Source organism: Phoenix dactylifera, unplaced genomic scaffold (genome assembly GCF_009389715.1).
Source record: "Phoenix dactylifera cultivar Barhee BC4 unplaced genomic scaffold, palm_55x_up_171113_PBpolish2nd_filt_p 000923F, whole genome shotgun sequence".
Classification (NCBI taxonomy): Eukaryota; Viridiplantae; Streptophyta; class Magnoliopsida; order Arecales; family Arecaceae; genus Phoenix; species Phoenix dactylifera.
The window spans coordinates 71561-97049 of NW_024068283.1; the positions used below are offsets into that span (position 1 = coordinate 71561).

Genomic DNA, 25489 nt, shown 5'->3' on the forward strand with positions numbered 1-25489 from the left:
CTAATAATACTCTCATCGAGGCTAGAGATGCTATGTATTTTGAAAATATTTTTTCTTTTAGAAACCAAAAATCTAATTAAATTCAATCTGATCTATCTTCTAATCCCAAACTTGTTGAATTAGAGGTTCGTTGTAATTCTAGAAAGAGAAAGAGCTCTAATTCTGATCATAAACCTTTGGAACCTAAAAGGAGCATAGGGACTTGAAAAGAAAAGAACCTTGGTGAAGGTTTCTTTACTTTTCTGGTTAAAGGTGAACCTTCCATGTTTATAAAGGCAATGTCTTCACCTGATGTCTCTTTCTGAAAAAAAGCCATTAATTTTGAATTCAACTCAATTATCCAAAAACAGACTTGGATCATAACTGATCTTCCTCGAGATAGTAAACCATTAGGTTGTAAGTGGGTATTCCACAGGAAGCTTTGACCTGATAGATTTATAGAAAAGTATAAAGCTAGATTAGTAGCTAAGGAGTATAACCAGAAAAAGATTTAAATTATTTTGATACCTGTTCTCCTAAAGCTAGAATCTCTACCCTTAGAACTCTTCTTGTGATTACTTCCGACTATAAGTTGATCATTCATCAAATGGATGTAGAGACTGCATTCCTAAATGGAGATCTAGATGAAAATATCTACATGGAACAACTTGAAGGATTCATTGTAAACGGGCAAGAAAATAAAGTTTGCAAACTTGTTAGGTCTTTATATGGTCTAAATCAGGGACCTCAAAAATGGCATCAAAAGTTTGATAGAACTATCCTTTTCTTTGGTTTCTCCATCAATGATCATGACAAGTGTATGCATTCCAAAATCATCAACGATGATTGTGTGATCCTTTTGTTTACACGCTGACGGTATTCTGATCTTTGACACTTCTCTTAAAATTATATCAGAATCAAATAATTTCTTTCCAATCACTTTGATGTGAAATATCACCCTACAGATGACGCTGATCAGATCTCTTGAAGGAGTAGCTCTCTCCTTTGCTCATTCCATCGAGAAAATTATTTAAAAGTTTGGTTACTCTGATCAAAAATCTACATCCACTCCTTATAATCCAAGTATTCATCTCAAAAATAATTTAAATGAACCAGTTGATCAAATTAAATACCCTCAAATCATAAGTTCTCTCCTATATGTGGCAAACAGGACAAGACCAGATATTTTCTATGCTATAGGGAGACTAAGTAGATATACTCAAAATCCAATTCAATCTCATTGATCAGCTGTTGAGAGAGTTTTATGATATCTTAAGAGAACCCTTGATCTATCTCTCTTTTATACTAGATACCTCAAGGAAGTTGAGGGTTACAGTAATACAAAGTGGATTACTGATTCTCTTGACCTTAAATCAACTACCAGATATCTCTTTTTTCTCAATGCTACTGTTGTTGCTTGGGGATCATCCAGACAAACTATTATATCTTGGAACACTATGGAGATTGAGTTGATTGCTTTGGATACCACCTGTATTGAGGTGAAGTGGATTAAAAATCTTATCTCAAAGCTATCTTTAGTATATAAGCCAGTTCCGGCCATATCAATCTACTGTGATAATAAGGTTGTGATAGAATTGATAAATCAAAAGAGTACTAATAAAAAGATGAACCGACATACCCGGATTCATCATAAATTTATAAGATAACTCAAAAAATATAATGTCATTTTCTTGAAATTTGTCAATTCTAAATAAAAATTTGCAGATAAATTAACCAAGAGTTTTCTAGAAGAGGAGTCCTAGAATCATTGAGGGGATGGGGATTAAGCCCACTATTTATTCACCGATAGTGGATACCCAACCTTTGTAATTGGAGATCCTATAAAAGAGGTTCAAAATAGTAGAAACAAAGCTAATTGATTGATAGTGTTAGAGTAAATTTTTTCGGAGTATATCTCCTCTTATCCCTATGATACCTCTTATCAGTGACAAAATTATATTGGAAAGGTTTAATTATACTCTTAATAAGTCCAAGACAGAAATACTATAGGGTATTAGGTTACAAATATCTTTGGAGTACTTACCTATGCAAGAATTGTAGTATAGGCCGCAATTAGAGGTTTGGGCTAATTCTAACAAATTTTTATAAAAAATCAAGGTACTAAGTGCAAGGCCTTTAAATATTGCTGACCGTACAAAGACCTGATTGATCTGTATTGTGTATGTGATAAGTAGAAATCTGAGATAAAGTACCTAGTTCAAGGTCTAATCCTCTATGGTTCCTTTAGATGGATACTGTCAACACTAAGTAAAGTTCAAGTCTCCAGGACATCTCACCCATTGCACAATACAAGTTGATGAGATGTCCTTTTTTATTTTTTTCTAAATTTAAATCTTTTGTGGGGATTGCTTGAGTTTAAAATTTATGAAAAGATTTATTTTAAAAAAAAAAACCAGCCTTATCCTCTAAATTTTAGTTGGTTTAAATACTTTAATATACTTATTTTTTTTTTTAATGCTTTTTTCAGAAGAGTCGCGACTCTTTAGAAAAAAACGTTGTTTTCTAAATGGGATGCGATGTTTCTGAAACATCACGTATCTCGGAAACACGTCTTGTCGGTCATCGGACAGAGTCTATAAATAGGCTCTGGATCAACATTTGGTATCAATCAAACACAATTCCCGATCTCTCTCTCTCATTCACTAGTGCTCTGTCTCCTTTCGAGAGTTTCTTCCACATACAAAATTCTTCAATTATTCAATTTTCTGCTTATATCCTTTTCTTTTTTGGGCATCTGAAGGAGTCATTTGGATCAAGCATCTCCAGCGATTGTGCTCGTTAGAGGAGGATCAAGTTGAGCCGGGTTGTTGTACTTTGAAGACAAGATTGCCTCAAATCCACACGTAAAGGGCGAATCACGTTTTTAGAGCAGTGTGCATCACACACCTCAATCCAAGAAAACTTACTACTACCAATTGATTTTGAAAAAAAGGTTTTGTATTGAGTTTTTAATTTCAATTTATTATTTCATATCACCAATAGCAATTTTTTGGTGCATCATACTCTGATTTCCAACAGAATAATTCGGATCAGTATCCAATCACACAATGTTTCCATCAGAAGCTTGCTTGCTAAATGTCTCATTGGACTACATATGACAGCCAGCTTCGCTGGGTGGCTGAACGCCACTGCCTGCAGGCAGAGAAAGGTGTAAGTCTTTCTTTGTCAGAAGTTTCAAACACCTTCAGTTTACAGTTCCATTAGCTGCGACGCACCGAGTATTTTAACTTATGATTCGTTATCACCATCACACAATAATTTTTAATCCGTGTACCTCTTGGAGCCATAATTTGTCTTTACCATATAATTTAATGTGCTCTTAGGGGAACACTGAATCGAAACTTTAATCTTACAATAGAACCCCCTATGTACGAGTTATATGTAGGAGACTTCCACTACAAATTCCAACAACATCATACTGAATTACTTCTTATTACGATCCGACTTCAATGTACTATCTCCACCAAAAGAAAACTTTTAACGGTGCAAATGCTTGAGAGGGGAGAATGTCAAAGCTATTAGCTAATATTATCCTACATAGCATGGGTTACCGGCTACTAGGAAGGTACTATTACCAAACTGCGTTAATAACATCAGCTAACGTTAAAATAACAAACTTTGCTGTTATTTTGAAAAAGACGATGGTAATGAAACCATCAGAAAGCATTAATATTATGATGCTCAAAAATAGCAAACGACTCACATAGAAGATCTTGAAGAAATAGTTATAACACTCAGATAATCACAACAAAGAGTGGGAGCCATTGATGATACTAATTCTTAATTTCAAAAATCAAGTGATGGCTATTCCTTGGTTTGGTATGTGCGTGCAGGCAAATATTTAAACTAATGCGTGTTCGTGCTCATGCGCATGTGTGTGCATGTAGTTATACATTTGCATGCATGCATGCATGAATGTACATCCTAACCTATATGATTTTAAGTATATTTTCCAATTCATTAATTCCCACAACCCTAATCATAGTTAGATTTTCGTTTACAGATTTAAACCAAATTAGAGTTTTTTAAAGAGACTTAAGTCTGCAGGACTTCAAGGAGTCCAAGGAGGAAACTACTCTTAAGTTGGGCTTTCTAGGGGAGTGTACGTGCATAACTAGAGTCCAGTGTCCTCCCAAAATTTAGGGCTCATTTCAAAAGTTAAACTTATTTAGACCAAAAAAGTAATATGTCAAATAACTTTTGAACACATTCATGAAGACGCATTTTACCACCCAATCTTTGCTAATCTTTTTCTTTTCTTCTTTTTTTTGAAGGGGTGCCATAGTGTTTCTAAAATTTTATTCTATGCCAAAAATCTTTGGTATATATATTCATGCATGCATGCACATCTCAAGTACTAGAAAGAATTCAATTCTATATAAAACTTCTGCATCCAATAGATTATGACTATTATTTATAGTTCCAAATAAATTTTCAATCAAAGGTTAAATTGAGCAACAAAGTGTTGTTAATCCCATTGATATGACGAATGATAGTCCATAGTTTTTCTCTTACGATAGCAATTACATGGCAAGAATAATGGTCACTTTTGACCTTATCAACATTGATTTCTTTGATCAAGAATATATTTCGAGGATTGGAATATAAATACAGAAAAGATAAATACTAATCTTAGATGCAAACGGCAACAAACACTAGTGGAAAAAAAAAAAGGACAAGATTACCTGCTTTTGTAAAAGGTTTGCAAGTATTCATACAAAGCCAGATTTCATCTCAGCATTTTAATAAAAAAATTGCCTGAACGGTGCAAGATTTATAATAACATCTTCGAATACAATGTCAGTCCTGCTTATGCTCTCTCGACAGTTCTGAGGTTTGTAGGCACCACAATTCCGGTTATTTTAAGTCATATACCTCGAGAACATCTTCGAAGGTGGTGAGAGATGCTGGTCATTTCCACTCTCTTGATAGCGATGAGGTCTGAAGGCGCCACCCTTCTGGCTCCTTTAAGTACATTTTCTCATCCAAATATTGTTCAAGTCCTAGTGCAATATCACCCTTGTTTTGATCTCGTTTCTTCAGAGCAGGCAAAAAGCTACGGGAGATGACATCCAGTATCTTCAGAAACTGAGATTTGTATCTCCTAAATAGAGCAAAGCCTGCCATCTGATAACGTAAAAGCTAATTTAGCTATGAGAAGCGCAGCAAAGTATGCAGCGAATATGGGAGAGTCAAGAAGCCAGATTAACCTTTAGGAAGGACTCCAAAGCAGCAGCAGTGTATTCGTTAGCAGGAAGTGCATTCAGAAACATTGCAAGCCATGCCCATCCTTCTTTTAGGCCATGAGGATTTCTGATACCTTCAACCTCTGTCTGCCAAGACACAAAAATGGCATTTTCGTGTTGGATACTGGTACATTCATAGGGTATCTCATGAACATCTAATATAAACCAATCCTTCGTAACAGGAATGGATCCTTGGAATTAATAGCAGTCAAAGCAAAATTTCTAGGTTAACCAGATTGAATGGCGAGGCTCCACTACCATGATTTTGCTCTTACTAAAATGCAAAAATGCCTCAGAACATGATCTGAACAACACTGGTAGCTTGACCAATATCTCCCTCTACACTAATATCCTTCTAAGTTCAGTTGGGCAAACACTTGTGATGTTTAACAATTATGTCGAACATGTATCAAAATGTAACACTGCAAATATCAAATAAAATAGAAATAATACTATTTTCGAATTTCCTAGCTTTTGACATTTTTCTTTCATTCTTAATATATTGCTATTATTGCAATTAAGGGGACAATTTGTTCATGAGAGAGTGAAGGTAGAAAAGGCATTGCATCGAGATGCATGATTTATGGGCAATATTTAAGCACAGTTAACCAGAAATGAATTTCCTACTCTATCTATTTAGTTCCCTAATTGCACCACCTTCTTCCCTTCCCCAATAAAAAAGGGGTGATGCTTTAGAAAACTGGTAGAACTCAATCAAATAATTGTATTAGTTGTCCAGACCAGCAAGAAAATACTGGAGCTAAAGAATTCCCCTTTTTTCTTTCTCATGTTTCTCACTGTTTTCTCCTATTTTGTCATTGTTTCCTGTTCCTTACTTCAACAAATTTGTCTAGCCATAGCATTTCCCTTCACTCTTACATACTGCTTCCTAGTTCCATTTGGAAGGTGGCAGCTATGGTTTTAAGAGATGCTTATGGTTGGAGGAGAGAATTTGTCAGATAATGATCTGGTAGACATTTTGGGAGGGTGTTGATTGAGGTATTTATGGCCCTAGAGAAAATACACATGCAAATTTCTAAAATAATTTAATAGTATTATTGTAATTCTACAGTACTATTTTGTTTGACACCATTAGCATCCAGGAATAGGAGAAATAAATATAGAGACCTGAATGAGTGCAGCATATAATTTCATATAAGACCTGACACGATTCAGGTAACTTTGAGAGCTTTCAATCTTCCCATCTTCTTCACGGTAACCAATCATTTTCAAGTATTCTCTGGTTCCCAGTGCTGGCTGAAATGAGTAAGAAATTGACTAAAAAATCTTTCAAAAATTCATGCTACTAGAAGATTTAACTAATACATTAAATATAATTCTCAAATATAAAAAATGGAATAGTTGTATTTTGTATAGTATGAAGTCAGATTTGTGCAATAAAAGACTTTCATCATGCTTCTAAAATTCACTGAAACCATTAATCTGTTGCAATTATCCAAATTATATTTGGATAATCCTCCATTATTAGTTTGTTTATATCTTCCATAAAAGAATAGTACTATCTAGATTTCAGAGTCACTTGAGAAGGCTAATCATACCTATTGTCTTGTTTGATTGATCGCTCTCAAAGATGTGGAACCACTTGATAAACTTGTGCTTTAACACAAAATAAGTTTCATAGTAAATCTATATAATGTTATTGGAGTCTGCAATAAGATAAAATAGCCTACCAGTTGTTAAAATTGATTACATTATTAACTGCAAATGCAGTTAAATCGAATTATTGTTTTCTCAAATAACCTTTACGTGATGATTAAGAAATTAGTATTATTAAATGCTTTATCTTTTTGAATACTGAAGAAAAGCATAAGCATCATTTGAAAGAAATAAGTAAAATGCCGAAAGTTGGAATACAACTTTATTGTTTTGGCTATAGTTGTAGTTAAAACGTACGCCATCTAAGAACTAATGCAATATAAAGTAGATAATTTACAGTTAGAAAAACAATAGCTGGCCTCACATTTGAACTCTGCAGATGCTTTGGAACAGTGTAAATGCAAGCTTTGTGGAACTCAGCCAGAACAAAATCCATTGTAACTGGGATCTGAGGATGATCCAAATAGTCAGTTCATGTACTTGAAATGCTAATATGCATAATAACATGTGATAACAAAATAATGAATTTAACATCTATTTGCAACCAATATTTACCAATAGGCAACTAGAAATCTAAGACTTTTGACAGCAAATATTTCCTACCTCTACTAACACCACGGGTCAAAGTGTGTAATGAAGTTTCCAACATATAGAGAAAATAGATAATGATTTGCAAATTAGAATGCAAAACAGGACAAACACAAGCAAATTTACTTATTATCACTCAGGGTGGACAATACGATTTTTACCTCAAATATGTTATGGATAAATGTAATGTGCCAATACAACCAGGTAATGCAACCAATCATTCTCATGATATGTATGCATGGCCAATATCTTATATTCAAACCAGTCGACACGTATTGAACTTTTTTCCAACTCATTGTAACTATGGTGGTCAGGAGCATTCCAAGGTGCACCAAATAGAACTACCATTATTTTGCAGCAATATGTCATATTGATTTGCTTTTGGTGCTAAAGTTTTAAACAAAGAAATTATGAGGGAATTTTTAGTTTTGCAAATTGAATTTTTTCTTTAAATAAAGCAAAACTCAAACATTTTCAATAAACATGGATTAATGGATTTTTCTACCAAAATTGTGGGTCTCTAATTAAATCAACCGGTATAAAGCAAACTGAAATTGAAAGTGGCCTTTCATTTAACCATCTGCCAGATCTAACAACTTTAAAATAACTCTGTCCGGAACCTACCAATATGGGTTAGATTTTTGTTAAAAATCATCTGTCATGGATAAAGATGATTTAAGATAAATTAATATTATATTTCAATTAAATGGTGCAATCTAAAATTGCTTTCGACAAAAAATACAGAACTATAAATTTTCCAAAAATCATACTTTGTATTTATTTGAATTGATGAAAGTTTTATGAGATATCAATCAAAAAATATATCACAAGCAAGCTCTACTTTGTGCCATAACCTAATATAGTATATTTATATATGCTAACGTTATGTTTCCAGCAGACCATCACGGGGTGAAGCCTACTGGGTGGACTGTGCTGCATCAGCAAAAGATGTACATGCTATATAGAATCAGTTATGTGCAGGCAATGTGCATATGAGCACCTGGCTAATGTAAATGGATTCATATAAGATGTTTCAATGTCCTTTGGGAGGTCTATGCAAGAGTACTTGGTCAGTTGGAGGACAAATTATTGAATGCAAATAGTCACTAATCGTTGGTTTAATATAAAAGCAAACATCTTGCACCATCAGATACAGGCACAAAGAACAGAAGGCATGAGCTTTGTCTTTTGAGGCATCTTCATTTGGATCACATGGACGAGTGCAGTATGCAAAGAGCGCAGGTCATGCAAAAACCACGTAGATGTTTTCCAGATGTTTGTGTTTTATTACAAGAGAATTGCTGGTGCAACTGGGAACCACTTATGATTTTGAGGAATTTGTGAAGAATGTTCTCTATGTTTTTATGTTATATATTTATACCACTCCAAAATGAGAAATCTTCCACAAAAGTATATTCTTATGAAGTTGAATCCTTTAGTTTAAACATACTTTTGTACTTGAGAAAAATGAAAAGAATAAAAAAGAAAAGCACTGTAAGTTCTTCCTTTGATAAAATCAATTTCAGTTCAAAAGTTTTACTTTTGCATCTTTGGAAAAGGAATACATTTATTTTCAACAAAAAATGCCATAATTCTATAATTTCTATAATTCTATTCTGTTGTTTTCTTACTGGGCTTGGTTAACGTGGTTTATCTCTGATAGTGCAAATCAAAACAGCACCAAATTGTGAGGCAGGGTTTGGATGAATATTTTGAACAATAAGCAGAGAATCCATTGGAAAACAATGAGTCTTCATTAAATGACATAAATTTGAGGCATATTTTATATGTAATGTTATTGCATCCAAGTTCCCATTCCAGGTGCTCTCACAAGTTGATTGTAGCTCTCCAATAGCGCTGCATAAAAGACAACATTAGACTTGTCACCCTGCATATGCCACTGCTACGAGAAATAATATTTCTTAAATTTCACTAGCATTATCATCTTTATTATCACTCAAATCACTGTTACTAAGTATGCTTTGATAGAAGAATACATGGATAGAGTGGATTGCCGACTTGTTACAGGAAGGAAATAAGTAAATAACTAATGTGAAAATGAACCATCTTATCCCACTCCAGGCTAAAGTATCAGCCATGATGTTAGCTGATTGAAACAAACTAGTAAAAAGAAAAAGAAGAAAAACTAGATCTAATGTCAGCACTTGTTTTTCAATTCATGGTCCTGCCTCCACCCCCCTCAATTTCAATAATGTAAAAAAATTCAATTCTTCGAGCTCATCATCGTGGAAAGCACCAATATCAAGGATGTTGCATGTTTGATTTTAATACATTTCGTTGACACAAATACAATGAGCTTAAATACTCTTCCTCAAGCATTAATTATATGCTAATGTAAAAATATGCAGCAAATGGCACTTGCACGACATGTTTGATGATACTGAGAGACTTTAGTTAGGAGATCTCTAGAATTATAAATTATGCTAACCTCAGAACCGTCACTTTCATTTATGTTTCCAGCATATAGGGATCTGTAGATTTAAACTAACTTTCGCATTATGCTAGCATTAGGTATCATCATTTGTCCTGAGTAGTCTGCCTGTGCCGGTACCGGGCCCCAAACTGGTTGCCCGACATCACGGTTCGGTACGGGCCGGCGCCGTGTCGTATCAGGCTTGTACCGACAAAGTAGAAAAGGCGGGGAAGAGGGAGAACAGGAGAGAGAAAAAGCGAGACAAGGGGAAGGCCGAGGGAGGCCGGTGGAAAGCCAGCGGAGGGCCGGAGAACTACCACGAGAAGGAGGAAGAGGCCGGTGAACTGCTGCTACGGAGGGGCTCCAGCTCCGGTCCCCTGTTTTCCTTCGAAACAGGGGCTCAGAGGTGGAGCCCCTCTGCTGTGGCTCCTCGACCTCCGCCGCCTCCATGTGGCGACTCTTCGACCTCCGTCGGCCAGCCTCCACCTTCCTCTCGCTTTCTTCCTCTCTCTCTCTCTCTCTCTCTCTCTCTCTCTCTCCTCTTTTTCCTTCTTCTCTTTCTCTGTCGCCGGTCTCATTTTCATTGCCAGAACTGTCTCGGTCTACCGAAGGTTGGCTCGGGATGACCCAAACCGGGCAGTTCAAGACGATTCCGCTGACCATGGTTTGAGTGAGGTGAAGTATGATTCAAATGGCTCTGCCAACCATATGCAAGAATCCTTACAGATTCAAGTTGGCTTTAGGATATCTCCAAAAAAGAACTCCAGAACTATGAATTATGTTAATCTCAAAAAAGTTGCTTGTTTTTCTATCATATAGAAGTTTGAAGAACTAAACTCTTCAGCACCGTGCTAGCATTAGGTAAGCATCAGTTTGTCCTGATGAGACAAATTATGAATCAAATGGTTCCATTAGTCAAGGATCCTTAGAGATCCAACAGGTCAAATAAGCCTTACATAGTTTCAAGAGTATCTAATTGAAAATCCGTCACAATCATCTTCATGCATGTCTATGTAACAATGATGGAGAGAACAGGCCTAACATGAAAAAATGACATATGTTTACATAAGAATATTACAGAAAGGGATCAATACAAGATGTCCAGAACTTTGCTTTATAATACTAAAAAAGAGTATACATCCTATTGGGCAGCCAAAAAGAGGACAACACCTATCACAGGAAAGAAAAGTAACAAAAGTAGTTGATACAAACGCAATGAAATATCCTACTATTAATTGAATATAATTTAAAGAATTCAAGGATGATAAAGAATTTAGCAGACTTAAGATTTCCTAATTACTAATTATGTAAATCAGAGTAAGGAAGAGTGAAACCTGTGATGTAACAAGGAGAATGACATGGCTACAAGCAAAAGCAGTGCGGTCAAAACTTCCAACAGGGTTTCCACATAAAGAGACAACCTATAAACAATGTTTAAACATTAGTTGAAAAAACAAAGTACTGATTATATTGTAACAAGCAACATGCATCACATAAGTGGTAATTAAATTTAAGTTATTAATATTCATGTATGAACAATTTCAAGTGATAAATAATTCCTAATAAAGTAAGACTTTGTTTACTGGGTGCCTACATATCCAGTTAAAATTGCCTTACTTGGGTTGTATAAAAAGTCAGATCATACATGGTTTTTCTTTACTTGCTTAAGAGAAGCAATTGGTTAGTTGACCCATTTATACCCGAAATGTAGGATAAACTTGACAAGGTCTTCTTTACAAGTATATGTTTTAAGAGCAGTACATATTCATTCATGTTCAGTATAATACATAAGCAAATTGCAAGCTCAAAGGCCATTAAGTGCTTTTGCATTTTGCTTGATGCATCATGTGAAGATGTGAACTTTGAAGGTGACCATGGTTCTGAGTTCTAACCAGGGTATTTGTTGAAGTGTCAATGTAGGTTCCATTGAGCTTCAGAGACCCAACTAGGTTTCACCAAATATAGGCATAGCCCTGAGATATTTACAAGGGGCATTGAAGCATACCACCAAAGGTGGTGGATAAAGGTAATAAGACAGCAAGTAGGAACATGCCAACATGGACCAAATATTATAAAGGGGCAGGACACTTGACAAGCAAGAATATATTAACAGTACATAGTCCACATGGTGTGATGTTGCAGTACGAGCCTTGCCACTTTAAATCCAATAGTTGTACCCCAGAGTTCATCATATAATGTGCTGGACTCAATCAATTGACTCGGGCCCCATGAGGGCCTGGATAGTGTCAAGATTGCAAAACTAGGTGGCATAATGCATTCAAATAACATAAGAAAAGAAGACATTCTCACAAATGTCGAACTACTCAAAATATAAGCACAAAACAGGGCTTTCAAAAATTAAAACTCTTGATATCTGAAGTCTAATTAGCCATTTCAACCAATTGAAGTGCAGATCAACATCTAGACCCCTGAAATTTCACAACATTTAGCATCATTAGGTCCAATCACTTATTTATTTCTTTCTCTTGCTTGAAGCTTGACTCTTTCAGTCTTATTTTTTAAACCTCTAGTAGAATAGCTAGTTCAAGTTATATTCTGACCTACTTAAGGAGGAAACATATGCGCAGAATATATATTTATCCACAGATTGTGACTGAACCAAAATCTTTTTTTTTTGACAACTTTTACTTCTAAGAAGCAACTTAAACTTAAGAAAATGCATGGTAGACCAAAACTTGGATTTGTATATTACAAATCAAATGTGTCACTGACTTGTGTGGTTCTAAGACCACTTCCATTGTAAAATTGTAAGCGAGTAAGTAATTGATAGTGAAAACCCTGGCAGGTTACAATGGTAACCTAGGATCGAGACATTGAAGCTGCTGCATCTCTATGACAGTGTGTATGAGATTCGCACATAAACAAAATAAATAATAAGAGACCATAGCTTCAAAACAGAGGGATGGAGATGCCTCTGAGCTTTCGCCTCACACGGCAAAATAAAGAGAATGCTCACAGGTGGAGAAGAAAAACAAAATTTTGTTTGATGATGGATATTGTTAGGTTATGTTGAGTGGTACATATAGCAATCACTCCACCTCAGTTTGAGTAGCACTAAACTAAAAAAACTCCTTTGATTCCTTCGTATATGATAAGATTCCATTTGTGGTGTAATTCCTCCCTTTGCTCAATGATGGATATTGTTAGGTTTCATTGAGTGCTATATATAACAACCACTTGACCTCAGTTTGACTAGCACTAAACTAAACAACTCCTTTGTTTCTTCGAATATGATAAGATTCCATTTGTGGTGTAATTCCTCTCATAGCTTCCAAAATACAAAACTAAACTAAAACCTCTATTGGAGAAATCTTGCCCCACCAAGGACAGTAAAGCTCATACACTGCACTTCTAGGATTCTGGATTTAGTATAAATAAGAGAACTATGATGAGGATGTCCTCGACATCAAACTTGGCAACCAACACGGATTCAAACACCACGAACTCAACATCGGCATTATCTTCAAGACTCCCTCATAATAAAGATGTCCTTCAACTGTATCTAGGCAAAACATAAATTCCTCCAACGGTAATGGTTTCATAAATATGTCGACGAGCTGTTTCTTAGTAATGCAACAAAATCAGCTGGATGCTCATGTTATCAATTTGTTAACAAATGAAGTGATGCCAAATCTCAAAATGTGCTTTTCATGGCTGCGATGCACTAGATTCCTCATGATCATGATAATGGAGCAATTGTTGCGATAGGTGGTCATCACCTCTACTTGTTCATGCTTCAAGTTAGTTAGCACATTGTCGCTTCCATATAGCTGGGCAAGTTGCTGCAGTGACTGCCATTTATTTATCTTCTAAAGATGATAGTGTTATTGAGTGTTTCTTCTTGGAGGACCAACAAATAGCCCTCAAGCTAATAATGTACACGATCTAGTGGTGCCTTTGTGATCATCTATCAACCTACCAAATCACTATCAGAACAACTAGAAAAGCTACATTCATTAGCACTAGTGTACTATAGGCCATAGTCACTTGTCCCTTTCAAGCATCTTTGGATTTTCTTTACTGAAACCCAATTAATTTTACTTGGACTCTGCATAAATCCAGACAACAAGTAGCCTACATGATATGCAGCCTCATATTTGTGACATAAAGTAGACACCAAATCAAACAGTTTGCTGACTTCACTTAGAAAATTTCTAAAAAAAATTAGGGCAGGAGCCCCTGTTTCGTGTGGCCACCACCTATGGAAGAGATGGGGGCTCGAAAGCCCTCTCTCTCCTTCTCTCCGCCTCTCTCTCTCCCTCCCTCCCTTCTCTTCCTCTCCCTCCCTCCTTCCCTCTCCCTCTCTTTCTCTCTCTCTCTCTCTCCCTCTTTTCCCTTCTCCGTGTCCCCCTCCCTTGCCAACTTTGGCTTTGTCGGTAAAGCCAGAAACGGAATGGGCATAGTACCATACCATATTGTACCACCAGACAATCGGTACAATGCCCAGTACCGGCACCGCATACTTTCAAACCACTTATGTTTTATCTAATAAATAAAAGTCCGAGTGCCGCACTATTTGTCCTCCAAATGAAGAAAAGAATTCAATCAAACCAAATTGTCATCTCAAACTCATTAATCATGCAAGACTTAAAACTCGTAAATCAATTTACTAGTGTTCCCAAAATAAATCAGATCACCATATGTAAGCAAATAATCCATATTTTTGTATCTTTAGACTTTATTTAAAGTGTTGGCCTAATGGTTTCTAGTAAAATTGTGCTTCTTCTCCCTAGAATCATTTAATACATAAAAGATTGCTACCTCAAAACATCACTCTAGAACTTGCTTATTGTGCCAACAGATTTCTCTATAGTTGTGCATAAAGCACATCGAGAATGAAAATTGCTCCATCAAAGAACAAATTGCCAATAGGAGCATACAACTAATTTACTGCATTATGGAGAAGTAGCTTGCCAACATCTTTACATAGCTGATGCCATCGTAGATGTTTGTGTTTTGCCGAGATGCGCTTGAAGTTAAGGATATTAGAATTATGTGGGAATGCTAAAGATAATGTCGACGTCGAGTTCATGGTGTTGCCAAGTCCGAGTTGGTTTCCAAGTTTGATGTCAAGACATCCTCCTCATCATGGTTCTAGAATCTGGAGTAGTAGACCTACAATCGTTGAGTTGTTGAAGCCCTTGGTGGGACGTGGTAACTTCAATAGAAGCTTTAATTTAGCATAATACTTTAGATCAAGGTCCGCCGTAACGGATCCGGTAGACGTACCGGTCGCCAACCGTACCGGTACGGTTCCAGTTCGTACCAGAACCGAGCGGTACGAACCGACCAGCTCTTCCCTGCTGGAGCCGGAGAAGAAAAAGAGAACGAAAGAGAGCGCGGGGAAGAGACGAAGGGAGGAAACCTGTGGCCGCTATCGGAGAGCCACGGTGGGACGGCGGGTTCCCCCGTCCCCCGCCGCCCTCTCCGATGGTGGCCACAGGTTTCCTCCCTCCCTCTCTTCCCCGCGCTCTCTCTTCTTCTCTTCGTCTTCTTCGTCTTCGGCACAAAACTGACCGTACCGGTTTTCACGGCTCCAGCATACCGGTAGCTGGCCAGATCGGTTCGTACCGGCCGGTATGGACCGGTTCGGCATACCATGCTCTAGATGCTATGAGGTGGAATTCCACCCAAACTTGGAATCTTGTCTTATTCAAAGGAGTAGAGGAGTTCTTTAGTTCAATTCTAGTCAAACTAAATCAAAGTAGTAATATATACTACTCTATGTAACCTAACGATATCTATCATCAAATAAAGTTTTTTTTTTCTCCCACCCAAAAGAAACTTCTTTTCTTTTTGCTGTGAGAGGCAAGTGCTGAGAGCTGTTCTCTCTCTACTTTAAAGCTACTCTCTCTTGTTATTTATTTTATGTGTGCAAGTCTTGTATGCACTAACCGGTGTACAGATGCAGCAGCTTGGGCACCTCAATCCTGGGACTACCATAGCAGCAAAGCAGGAAGTGTAGGTGAGATCTTATATTGTCAAAAAGAGTGTTCATCTAGCTCCATTAGTTTTCATGTACATGAGAATCTCTATGATGCAAGAGAGCGCCTGGACTAGGATTCAGTACAGCTGATGTGGCTTGAACTAGACAGGATATATAGCTGCAATTAATGGTTCAGCCTAGAATTTGAGCTGATAAAGTTTAAAATAAGAAATTTTGCATGCAAAAAATAAGGTAGAAACTACAAAGCACAAAGTAATCTAAGGTTTGAACATCAATGAGAAGGTTTCTAAGCAAGGTATGTTGAACCGACCAAAACCGGTCGGTTCAGCCTGTACCGAACAGGTGCCAAAGGGCACCAGTACAGTACAGCGTATAAAAACGGTTCGACTGGGTCGGAACCGGTTGGTTCCGTACTTGTACTGGTGCGAACCGGGCCGGTGCCAGCCCGGCCCAATTACTTTTTCCCCGCGCGCGCGCCCCGCGCCCGCGTGGGCCACTTAATGCCACTTTGTGGCATTTAACGCGTCCGCGGATGCGCACGGACACGTAGATTTTTTTTGGAAATCGCGCGCAGACGCGCGATTCCCCGCGCCAGAACCACGCCCGCAACCGATTTTCCAGCAGGGAATCGCGCCCGCACACGGTTCCCCGTGCCGGGCAGCGCGCCCACGTGGGCTGCTAGCCCGCATGGGCCATTTAATGCCACTCTATGACACTTAACGCGTCCACGCGCGTCCGCGGACACGCACGGACGCGTTGTTTTTTTTATTATTTTTTTTTAATGTCCGCGCATGTGCGGGGCCGCAGACGAGCACGTCTCCGGTTCGGTACCGGTTCCAATCGGTACCGGTGCTCACCGGTACGTCGGTACGGTCGGTCCGGCGAACCTTGTTTCTAAGTGTTTAAAATAAGAAATTTTGCATGAAAAAAATAAGGTAGAAACTAGAAAGCACAAAGTTATCTAAGGTTTGAACTTCAATGAGAAGGTTTCTAAGCTAACTATGGAAGGGAAAATACATTAAAGGTTTTCTTGGAATCAATAATAGTAGTCAAGAATTGTTATCTAGATTAATATGAAAAGATTTCAGCTAAGCACAGATCAAGTTGGACTAAGATTCACTGAAATCTTATAGGAAAAAGGGATGATATCATCACCAGAATGATAGTCAACTCTTGCATATACATAACCTTCAAAATATGCTCATATCGTCACAAGCTTATTTACTCATCCAAGAGAAAATATGAGTACACATACCCCTCAATTATATATAAACCCATCCAAATATCTGAAATTTGCATATATGCCTTCAAAAAAACTCAAATTTACATATATGCCCCATCACGATATGACATCCTAAAAATTAAAAGTAACAGTACCTCACTGTTTTGTCATTTAACCCCTTCAGTAATTTTTACATATAAACTTTTCATATAGTGCTTTACTGCTTATTTGCTTGTCATAGAAAAACTAATATATGTCGTTGCACAAAGTTTCAAAATGCAACACCACATTATAAAAAATATATAATAACAAAGAACAAAATAGTCGATGGACAAGTAAATTAAGCTTAGGATAACAAAAGCTAATACAACATGAAAGGAAGGGTATACATGCAAATCAGATCTTTGGAAGATTATATATTGTGGATCCCACGGGCAATATTGACATCTAATACTAGGCCCATACCAACTAGCAAGCAAGTCACTTGCTATCAAATGATACCAAGTATCAAGTGAGCTGCCTCATACCACATGGTACAAGTGAAAAGGGGGCCCTAAGTTATTAAGTTATTTATTTATTCAATCCTATTCTATTCTATGTCTGCATGGGATTGTATGTTTTCAGCATAGAATAGCCCAATGTAGCAGGCACATGCTAGCCATTGGCCGGCCAGCCTCATGTTAGCAACATTTAAATCTTTGGTATATATGCACTTTTGGCATCAGCCTGACCATGTTAAGAGATGAACAGCTGGTGCCATAGTAAGCACTATTGAAATATGTATTCCTTTTAATCTGTTTTAATTGCTTTCCCATTGTCATGGCAAGATACATGGCTTTGTTGAAAGATAAAGAATTAACATTGCTGAGATCCAATATCATCATCTAATTCTTTCTTCTTCTTTTTTATAAGAAAACATCAGGAACACCTTTAATTCTTAAATTACAAAAAAGCAAACAAAAACATGTCTTTTACCAATGTACACAAAAATGCAATTAGGGTAATAACTTTATATGCAAAATTGATAAAAATGATTGAATAAATAAGACAACAAATGTGAGGAAGTGTAGTCAAGGATTTAAGACCTGGCCTAGGTTCATACCAAAGAGAGACCATCTTCTAGGACAGGGTCAGGATCCCAAGTCCCTCTAGACCATGTTGTTCCAGTCCATTCTAGTGCATCCTAGCATAACGAACCAAGCAAAATGCATCTTGACACATGGGATGGCTTGGCATCCCATAATTCATTAGGACACCAATTTTATTATTTGTTTCTTTTTTTTGCTTGCTTTAAATGTTTCTTTAGAGATTTCTTGTATCTTTATTTAAATTCATAACTTTTGTCCATGACATGATAAATAAGCGGCATTTTAAATTTTACTATTATTTTTGAATTTTTGAAACCATCAACATCATAAACCTAACAACTGGTATGACAAACCTACTCTAAACCCTACATTTCAGCAAACACCTAAAACCTCTAAATAATATATACATATATATAACAACTAAAAAAGGCATCCCAGTGAATCACCATGATGCCAACATTTCCCAAACTTTGGTTAAAAAATGTCACAACCGAGACTCGGACTGATATGGGTCCCAAGGATGGGATTTAAACCCTAGAATGTGATGGTTATATGCCTTAACCTATGTCCAATAGAGTCAAAGATACATAATAGGTCCGCGGAACCAATACCGGGACCCATACCGGTCGATGGCTGGTACGGTTCTGTACTGTACCGTGGCCGGTACGGGTAAGGCGTGCCGGTTCCGTACCAGCATGCCCAAATTTTTTTTTGGAGCTTTTGTAATATTTAATTTGTAATCACTCTTTTTAAACTTTTTCAATGATTTAAGTCTAATTTGATGTTTTCTTTGGTATTTTCTTAATATTTTTTTATGTTTCTATGATTCCGGTTTAACCTAAATGATGCATTTTATTGTTTTAAAATGATACAAATTATACAATGATTAGTAAGATGTTGCATGCTACAAGGAACAACATAAGATATCCTCAAATCAAGTAATGATGTAAAAATTATAAAATAATATAATCAATTACATACATTTAAAGTACAACATATATACCGATATCTAAAATCGAGTCGAATGGCGATGGCTCTTGCAGATATCTGGATCATCAGCATAGTCAGGAGGCACATCAACCCACCCCTCTAAGCAAACGGCGTTGTAATCTTGTATGTTAATCCCATAAGAAATGCGTGCCGGGTTATAAGCACTCTCAGATCTCCGCTAAATCTCTAACTCTGAGAGGTGTCCTCTAGCTGATAATACAGTTGTGAAGGGGCCCATCCGATATGCCGGCAGCAAAATCCAACCCGTGAGATTGCTCTGGACTGCGTAGGGTAGTAATCACCAAAAGTTGCCTCAGACGTACCATATCCATATCTGTATCCATATCCGTATAAGTCATAGGCTGCCTGTGATTGCGGATAATAGGATCCAGTTTGCGACTCGAAACTTGATACGTCTATGGATCCTACTCCATGTGCGAAGTCATCTGCAGCTGCATCTTGTCCTCCTAAATGGCCTCGAAGTGCCTATCTCCTATATGCAATCATATCCTCGCAGGCTCTACCAGATTGTGCATCGTGGCCTATCCTGTGTAGCATGCATAAACTAAAACTCACCAGTAAATTGAAACCACCATGCGGTTGTCTCATAAACAGTGGTCTCCTATCCTTCACTCCCTTTCTGGCCAGCAAATCCATAACCACCAAAATTGCTGCTCCTGATTTTTGAATCTAAGTGAACTGACTCCTCAACACTCCATTAGAGTTGCAGGTATATTTTGTTTTTCATTTTTGGTGTGCTGGACAGGTGCCTTTTTACCTTCGTGCCCCTCGCTGCCTAGCTATGTTGGGAGAATGCATGTTGCCCTTCTAACCGAGTCGACCAGATAGTGTAGTGGCTTCGTTTAAGCATCTCTCAATCATATCTGGAAGAGGATATCTCGAATAAGGAGTCATGTGGTAACTAGCTCCCCTGTGATTGTAGCTGATTAGTTGGAAGGATGCGTGGAATATTGCACTCAGCCCATTTAGCCCATTGCCCTGCATCGATCTTAGCCCTCGCTAGCTACGAAATTGGCCGGTCGTAGAGGCAATCCTCGCTCATCAAGCTTCAGCTCCTGCTACAAGCCAACAAGCCATCCGATCATAGGATCATCCTCATCATTAACGAAAGCACTATGGATCGAATCTGTGTACTTGAGCTCCACTTTCTTCTGAATGCACTTCAGCCTCAACCTCAGATAATAGTGAACATATATAAGGTCTTGAGGCGCATCTGTGTCAAACGGTTCATTTGCTTGCTATGGATGAGAGCAAATGTGGACCAGTTGCACTCACATCCACTCAAAAAGACCATCTAAAAGAGAATCCAGATAGCTAGCCACTTAAGATTTTTATGTCATCATGTAGATCGTCCATAGATCTACAACATATAATAAATTCAAGCTCAAATCGAAAATTTTGGCATGATCTCTCCTTATTTTGCAATTTTCATGCTATTTTTTCAAGCCCAAAATAAATTAAGGAATGAGATAGAGGAGAGGAAGCACACCTGATTTAGGCTTGGATCTTCTTTCTGAGCTGCTTAATCGGCGGGTTTCCTGATTGTTTGGGAAGGAAAAGCGGTGAAAATCTCTTCGCCGCTTTTATTTGTTGTTGTGAAGGCCTTATCGGGCCTTCCCAACAGCAATATGATGTTTTAAAAGCATCAGATTTGTCCACAATGACAACCCAGTTTGGAATCGAGTTAACTCTATGCGAACCAGCCGGTTGGCACCGAGTTTGCACTGAACCGGCTGGTTTCGGCAGATTCGAACCCTTTTCAGCGATTCCAATCGGTTCGGGACCAGTTCCGGCCGATTTGATACGAATTCCCCAATACAGGGCCAAAATTAAAAATGGAAGGTGAGCCGACCCGGTGTCTCGACACTGCTCGGACAGGGCAGTTCGGCCCGATACGGCAGACCATGATTCGTACCAATAAGATATTTAAATCTTGGACAATTCCGGTAGCCCCAACTAGCTAGGTGCTGGTACTATTAAGTCAATAAGCCCTAGTTTGGCCTAACTAGACCCAAATTGCTCAAACCACACAGAATTGGGGCAGATCAAGATAGGACCAATACCTCTTAGTACCTGTCAACAAGGTTTTAAGTGCCAGTGGGATCGGGGGGCATCCTGGCCATTTCATCTCATTCCTATAAGAAAGCAGGACCAAGACAGGGTCAATACTCCAAAATCTATACATGCAGGGAGAGAAGAAAGAGGGAAAAAAAGAAAGGAAAGATGAAGAAAAGGAGAAAGATTAAGGAAAGAAGAAGAAAAAGAAAAGAAAGGAAGGGAGAAGAAAAAGAAAGGAAAGAAAGAAGGAAGAAAGAAAACAGAAAAAGAAGAAAAAAAGAAAAAAGAAATAAAAGAAGGGATAAGAAGAAGAAAGAAAAAGGAAAGAAAAGGAAGGTAGAAGAAAAGGAAAGGAAAGAAAGAAGAAAAAGAAAGAAAGAAAAGAAAGAAGAAGGGGAGAGAGATAGGGGATATCTATTGGAATACATGATTGGGACAGCCACCAGGATGGAGTAGGACAGCAGGGCATCCCATTTCATGGAGAAATTGGGACACCTCCATCCCACGAGACTTAAAACCTTGCTTGTCAAAAGCCTCTTAAACCCCTTCTTTGTGTTCTCTACCATTTAAAGGTGGGAACAACCATGAAGAAAGAAGAATATCTATAAGCAGGCATATAAGCTAATAAATGCAAATTTATTTACATGAATATCATTTAATTTTTATATTTATTTAGAAAATTATAGATAAGGAACAACCCCTTATTTGAGTTCAGTGAAAATACTCAAAAGATTCAAAATTCATAAGAATAAAAATGCTGATTTCTCAATTTTACTTCATTTTCTAGATTTCTAAGGTTTGGTCAAAATGTCCAACTTTCAAGTGCTAAGCCATTTCTTAAATCTTAATGGCTCATAATTTTTATTTTGTTCTAACATTGCTAAAACCCAAAAGCCCAACAATAATTTGTATATGTCTCTAAAGCATCTCGCTAAAAATGAAACTAATAATATTAATTGTGACATATATGCATATATAGTCCTTTAAGTATATGGTGGGCTATTACATATCTATGAGCCCACCAAGCACCCAATATGACATCAAGTGAAAAAATGTGGTTATATCAAAAACATAATCATTTTTGTTCAACATTATGCAAAATTTAATTTTTTTTCTTTGTTCATTTGTCAAACCAATGCTACTAGTAGATTGTTTAACCTTGAATGCATGGCAATTTTCAAAATCATTCATTAACTCACTAATTGCCGATAACCTAATTACATTTTGATTGCTAATGCTTACATAGTTTTTAATAAAGTTCTGATTGCAAGTAATGTAATGTGTTAAATTGGCAAAAGATATTCAATGTACATTTAATTGGATAGTTAGGGCATTAAATTAATACTTACAAATCTATTATGCAGAATCATGGCATTAAAACAAAAAACATAATCAAAAAACAAATTGGTAGGCCAAAATAGGCAATACAAAGGATGCCCTAGCCATAACAAAGCATACTTGTTGGTGCCACTTGTCAATACAGCATGTAATACAACACATACCATATCGGCTGGCCATAACCACACCCTTGTACCTTGATATTTGAATCTAAGTATTGATTAAGTTAGTAGGATTTTTTGCTAATACCATAGGATGATTCTAAATGCATAGTATGACACGTCATTCTCTCATCTACTCCATGCACCACAACATCGCAATCGCATTCCACAAACACAGGCATAGGTATTGTGACAAAGACTTGTTAGCAAGAAATTTGTTGCTGCCTTGTAAATTACATTTTCTAGGTTTATCATAACTTTGAGCAAAAAAAAAAGGAAAATGCATTTCTTACAAAAAAAATATCTTTTTCTATAAGATTCATACATATATTCGTCAATCTACTCAAGAATATCTAGACTTACATTATAAGAAGCATGGAACAATTTCTATTCAAAAATATTTGGAGTTCATAAGAGCTTATTTACCACTGTGAATCTAGTTTTAACCCATAATGAACCAAGATTTCACATTGTTGATGTACAACAAATGAAAACAGAATGAAACAGAAAAGCAAGGGCAAAGATTTGAATAGCTGGTGTACATAAGTGAAAATAATTCACTTGAAGTAAAATGCAACCTAGCTGTTATTATCAGCATGTTAACAGGTTACAAGGGAGGTACCATCGACCAATATCAGCAGTCCAATGTTAGAACTAGATTAATGAAGTAAGGCTTGTAGCCTTAAAAAGATTTGGTGGATAAATTATTTCTGATTTGAATCCATCAATACCTTAATTGATTATTTCTGATGGAAGCCATGAATAAACCTTGAATGTGATGCATATGTAAACTATTTGCCCTATCATAAAACTCGTGCCCATAAATAAATACCATCTAGTTCCATCAAGAAAGCATGTTTCTTTAGTCTATAGTCAACATATCCTCAGCTCTAAACTTCGTGATGTGCGATGAGTCCATGACTAGTTCAGAAATGATCTTGCTACAGGTGAAAACGAGAAATCAGAGAAGGTTGATAGCTAAAATTCTAATAATACACTTAAGTTGTCCAAGATCACTAATATGACCCCTGATTATAGCTTATTCTCTTACAACTGTATCACATGACATGTCCATGCAAACTGGGCCATAGCCCAGCAGTTGCACCTGCCCACGGTTCTCCATTCGAACCTTAGAAGGTGTTTTCCATGTTTCTGACTTGGGAATTGTAATTGGTTGTGCTTAAGGTGTTTTCCATGTTTCTGACTTGGGAATTGTAATTGGTTGTGCTCCAACGGATAGCTTGACTAGGCCTATTAAATAAAAAATTCTTTTATCAAAGAAAAACACCAACGAGCATCAATTCACTAGGTCATGAAGTTGAAGTTGGAACCCTAATGTATAGAGGCAAAGGTAAAATAAATAAAATATTAAAAATTAACCAATCCTGCCAAAAAAAAAAAACAATTAATAATGTCGGATACCTTCTTTGAAAATAACAAGATAGAGATAGAAGGAGGGCATGCAGGATCCTTGATTACATTTTTCAGCGCCTGTGCCTTGGCTCTGTATATAAAAATGAAACAAAAAGGAAAAAAGAAGAAAAATAAAAGATGTACATAAGAACCTTGGCAATTCCATTACATTTTAAGAAAACCAAAAATTGTATTGCATAAAAATATGCTTTAACAGTGAGGAAAATGAAAAAGTACCACAACCACTTCAAAGATTACATAAATACAAGTAACTTATTTTCTATTAAACTGGTAAATTTACACAAACACAAGCAAGCAACTATCATGTGGCTTCTCACATTTAAGTTATAACATTATAATGTAATAAGATAAATGCAGTATATTCCCGAACACAACTTGCACAAAGAATTAAATATTTAGAGTTATACATATGGATAAATTGGGAAGTGGATGAGAGAATTAAACACTTTTGTTGCTTAAAGACGAAGTTTTGCATTACTAGTTTCTTCACTATCAGAACTAAAATTAAGTGCTTGAAATTGGTATAACTAATACCAAACAACGAACATACCACTCAAAGAAAAAGTAAAAGAAAGTAATGCTAAGATAAGAAGCATGAATACTTCAAATTACATCTCGTGTCCATATTCAATACGTATGAGATACAGATACATGCTACAGCTACGATACATGTGTGCATATCTCCATAATTTTTATATAAAAAAGGTTCAAGATCTTAGTGGATGTGATCAGCTGCTCTTCAGAGATGGCTTGAAGGATGCATGAAGTCCCTTCTTTGGATCTAGCTAGCATTTGTCATGTAACGACCTAGGAATGACACAAAAAGACTAGTCGAAAGGTAATGTTTAGGCTCCTTGGTCCTGTATACATACCCGGGATCTACTCCTTGCATGGCTAATGTGGGACTAAACACATGCTCACACGGTCCTCACATACTCGCATACTTCCTCTATTTAAGCCCCGATGTCCTCGTCAGGCTAATGGTCCAAATCCATTCAAACCCAATCATAAGTATCACAAATCCAATCTAGACCTATGCTATAGTGTTCTCTAGTCCACATGGGCCATGGGCCAAATCCACTCCGATACCATTTGTAACAACCTAGGACCTCACCCAAAAAGGTTAACCGGAAGGTATTGTTTGGGCTCCTCGGTCTTGTATACGTACACAGGATCTACCCATTGCATAGCCAACCTGAGGCTAAACACAAGCTCGTTGCCCAATTAAGGAAAGATGCCTCTCGGGGCATCTGAGAATGATTTGGGCATATGAAGGGAAATGCCCATGTACAATTTGTTTTGGGGGGAAGCACTGAGTCTTCAC

At 37.1% G+C, this 25489-nt stretch overlaps 1 protein-coding gene across 4 annotated transcripts in view; it reads right to left on the reverse strand.

The window, feature by feature from the left end:
• Positions 1 to 4659: 4659 nt before the first annotated feature.
• Positions 4660 to 25489, reverse strand: part of LOC103709982 (protein GLE1) — a 53176-nt gene continuing 32346 nt past the window's right edge. For 2 of the 4 annotated variants that reach the window (XM_039120944.1, XM_039120946.1), the window contains 6 exons: positions 24154 to 24235; positions 11220 to 11306; positions 7228 to 7311; positions 6375 to 6503; positions 5211 to 5333; positions 4660 to 5127 (listed from right to left, as the gene is read on the reverse strand). In XM_039120944.1, coding sequence (XP_038976872.1) covers positions 4912 to 5127; positions 5211 to 5333; positions 6375 to 6503; positions 7228 to 7311; positions 11220 to 11306; positions 24154 to 24235 — 721 coding nt within the window. In that variant the 3' untranslated portion in view covers positions 4660 to 4911. The remainder of the gene's footprint in view (positions 5128 to 5210; positions 5334 to 6374; positions 6504 to 7227; positions 7312 to 11219; positions 11307 to 24153; positions 24236 to 25489) is intronic. The other 2 variants (XR_005509320.1, XM_039120945.1) reach the window with 2 other exon arrangements.